General features: G+C 44.4%; 1 protein-coding gene across 1 annotated transcript; it reads right to left on the bottom strand.

Moving 5' to 3' along the window:
* LOC109235796 lies at positions 2,136-2,648 on the bottom strand. Its single transcript, XM_019402051.1, has one exon. It carries the CDS (start codon positions 2,646-2,648, stop codon positions 2,136-2,138), a length of 513 nt encoding a protein of 170 aa, XP_019257596.1.

The following is a 3,881-nucleotide window of genomic DNA, read 5'->3' as shown; positions in this document are numbered from 1 at the left end:
TCGATTACTAAACTTGAAAGTTGCACGACAGTCCCCGAGCTAAGCTCATCATCTTCGATCGACGACCCCAAATTTGCAAGGACATCAGCCTTGCTATTTTGTTCTCGAGGTACGTGTTGTAGGGTCCATTATTTAAATCGATGTAGAGACACTTGCAATTTTTCCAAGTATCTATACATTCAATCTTCTCGAACCTCGAAAGTTCCGTTGACTTGATTTACCACAAGTTGGGAGTCGCACTTGGCCTCGATGACCTCCGCTCCCAAGCTCTTAACTAACTTGAGACCTACAATCATGGCCTCATACTTGGCCTCATTGTTAGTTAATTTCGAAGTTTTGATAGACTGTCTAATCGTATTACCTGTGGGTCGCTTCAAAATGATGCCTAGCCCGGACCCCTTCAAGTTCAAAGCACCGTCCGTGAAGAAGGTCCACACCCCCGATGATGTACCCGATTTTAATAATAGTTCCTTTTCGACCTCGGGTACGAGGGCTGGCGTGAAGTCGGCCACGAAGTCTGCCTAGATTTGAGACTTGATGGACGATCGGGGTTGATACTTGATATCGTACCCGCTGATCTCGATGGCCCATTTGGCCAATAGGCCAGAGAGTTTGGGCTTGTGCAAAATGTTGCGAAGGGGATAGGTGGTTATAACACAAATTGGGTGACATTGAAAATATGGTTTTCATTTCCTAGAGGCGCTTATTAAAGCAAGCGCTAATTTTTCTAAGTGTGGGTACCGGGTCTGGGCTTCTCCTAAGGTCCGACTGACATAATAGATAGGAAATTGCGTACCTTGCTCTTCTCGAACTAAGACCCCACTTACCGCTATCTTCGAGACTGCTAAGTACAAGTAAAGTTGCTCTTTCGCCATTAGGGTGTGAAGCAATGGCGGGCTCGACATGTATCGTTTGAGTTCCTCCAAAGCCTATTGACATTACGGGGTCCATGCGAAATTTCTCTTTTTCTTAAGCAGTGAGAACAACTGTGATGTATTCGATTGCCTTGATTTTATCGGGGTTAATTTTGATCCCCCGATTTGATACCATAAAGCCGAGGAACTTGCCCGAGCCGACCCTGAATGCACATTTCTCCGGGTTAAGCTTCATGTTATACTTTCTCAGTATATTGAAGGTCTCCTACAAATGTTTCAAATGGTCTGCTGCTCGTAGGGATGTAACTAGCATATCATCAATATAAACCTCCATTGATTTACCTATTTGTTCTTCGAACATTCGATTTACTAGGCGTTGATAAGTAGTAACAACATTTTTTAGTCCAAATGGCATTGCATTATAGCAATAGGTGTCGTACTTAGTGATGAGTGAAGTCATTGCCTGATCTTCCGGATTCATCTATATTTGATTGTACCTAGAGTAGGCATCTAGAAAACTAAGGATCTCGTGGCTGGCCGTGGCATCGATCATGCGATCGATATTCGGCAAAGGAAAGGAATCTTTAGGGCACGCTTTGTTTAAATCCTTATAGTCTACGCACATTCTAAGTTTGTTTCCCTTTTTAGGGACTACAACTACGTTTGCTAACCGTTCGGGAAATTTTACCTCCTTAATGGATCCTATATTGAGAAGTTTCGTTACCTCGTCCTTAATGAATGCATGTTTTACCTCGTACTGAGGTCTTCTCTTTTGTTTCACCGGGCGAAACTTCGAGTGCAAGCTCAGTCGATGCGTAGTGATCTCTAGTGGGATCCCTGTCATATCTAAGTAGGACCAAGCAAAACAGTCCATGTTATTTGAAAGGAATTGAACAAGCTTTTTCTTGAGCTCGGGAGTTAGCCCCATGCCCATGTATACCTTTCGATCGGGCAGATGCTCGATCAGTATGACTTTTTCCAGCTCTTCGACCATTGACTTCATTGCATTGGAATCATCGGGGATTATGAAGGTTCGAGGTATCATATAATCACCATCCTCAAAAGTTTCCTGCTCCTCCGATCGGGTCGAGGCCGGCGACTGTGGTTGCTATTTGACTTCTTGTTTTCCCTTCGATTCCAATCTCTTTGTTGATCACATCGCCAATACTGGTATCACCTCATCGATTGCAAATATTTCCTGGCGGCGGGTTGTTCAGTGTACACCGTTTTGATTCCTTCTGATGTTGGTAATTTAAAGACTTAGTGAAACGTCGAGGGCACTACTGTCATATTATGAATCCACGGCCTTCCGAGCAGCGCGTTGTACCTCATGTCGCCTTCAACCACATGGAATTTTGTTTCTTGGATAGTCCCGGCCACGTTTACTGGTATAATGATTGCCCCTTTGGTGGTTTCACTTGCCATGTTGAAGCCGTTAAGTACCCGAGCTGCCGGCACAATCTGATCTTGAATGCCGAGTTCCTCTACAACACTTGATTGAATAATATTTGCCGAGCTACCCGAATAATTCAACACACGTTTAACTTGAATTTTATTCATTTGGATAGATGTTGCCAGTGCGTCATTGTGAGGTTTTCGATCCCTTTTGCGTCCTCGTCGTTGAAAGACAAGGTTTCTTCTGGTAAGTAGTCCCGAGTTGCTTTCCCTCGTGATTGTCACTTTGGTGTGTTTGAATACCGGTCCTTTAGGGATATCGACGCCACCAACGATCATATGAATTGCATGCTGTGGCTCTTCCTGCTCGTTCTGCATGTTCGAATCTCCCTCTATGAAGTGGTTCTTGGCCCGATCACTTAAGAATTCTCGAAGGTGACCCTCGTTGAATAGACGGGCTACCTCCTCCCTTAACTGTCTGTAGTCTTCGCTTCTATGACCATGGGTAGCATGGTATTTGCACATTTGATTAGGGTTCCTTTCTGGATCGGTCTAAAAGGGTATGGGCCATTCTAGTATCCTAATCCAACCAATGGCTGATACAATACATGATGCATCGATGTTGAAGTTGTATTCTGACAATCGAGGTGCCTCTTTGGGCCCAACATCCCTATCGAAACTGCTTTTGCTTCTAAGCCCCCAGGAACTCTGTCCCCGATCATTCCTTCTATTATTCCGTACGGGGTTGCCTCCAGGCCCGTTATTTCTCCGATCTCCACTATATGGCTGGTATCTATCTCTATTCAATCGTGGTGCCCAATCGACGTCCCTTTTAACTCTGTCCACGGGCCTGTTGGGATAAATCGAACCAATAGGAGTTCCTAATTGGTCATCTTCGACCCTAATCTTCGAGTGATACGATTGTGTACATCGGCCCAAGTGACAACTAGATATTCGATCAAATTTTGCTTCAACTGTTGTGAAGTTATGGGCTCCGAGTGTTAAGACCTTATGTAAAAGCTTGAATAGCCCAGTCGCCGGTGACTGGAGGCAAATCCATTCTCTTTGTTTGGAACCGAGATACGAATTCCCTGAGCATCTCGTTATCCTTCTGTCTTACCTTGAAGAGGTCTGATTTCCTTGTTCCAACTTTAATGGCTCCGACGTGGGCCTTCACAAAAGAATCTGCGAGCATAAAAACGAATCAAAAGAGTTGGGTGGTAAGTTATGATACCATATCATGGCACCCTTTCATAAAGTTTCTCCAAATTTCTTCAATAGAACGGATTCAATCTCATCATCTTCTAAGTCATTCCCCTTTATTGCGCATGTGTAAGAAGTCACGTGCTTTTTAGGGTCGGTGGTCCCATTGTATTTGGGGATTTCCGGGATATGAAATTTCTTAGGAATGGGCTCCGGAGTCGCACTTGGAGGGAAAGGCTTCTGCACGAACTTCTTCGAATCCATACCCTTTACAATTGGGGGTACCCCCAGTATTTGGTCAACCCGTGAGTTGTACGTTTCTACCTTTTTTCATTAGCCTCAATTTTCCTTTCAGCTAATTCAATCCGCTTAGTGAGCTCCTCGAGCATCTTCATAATGGCGGGATCA

Source organism: Nicotiana attenuata, chromosome 12 (genome assembly GCF_001879085.1).
Source record: "Nicotiana attenuata strain UT chromosome 12, NIATTr2, whole genome shotgun sequence".
In the NCBI taxonomy this organism is placed as follows: domain Eukaryota; kingdom Viridiplantae; phylum Streptophyta; class Magnoliopsida; order Solanales; family Solanaceae; genus Nicotiana; species Nicotiana attenuata.
Note: the sequence above shows the minus strand (reverse complement) of the source record. Positions and strands in the feature narration are given on the sequence as shown.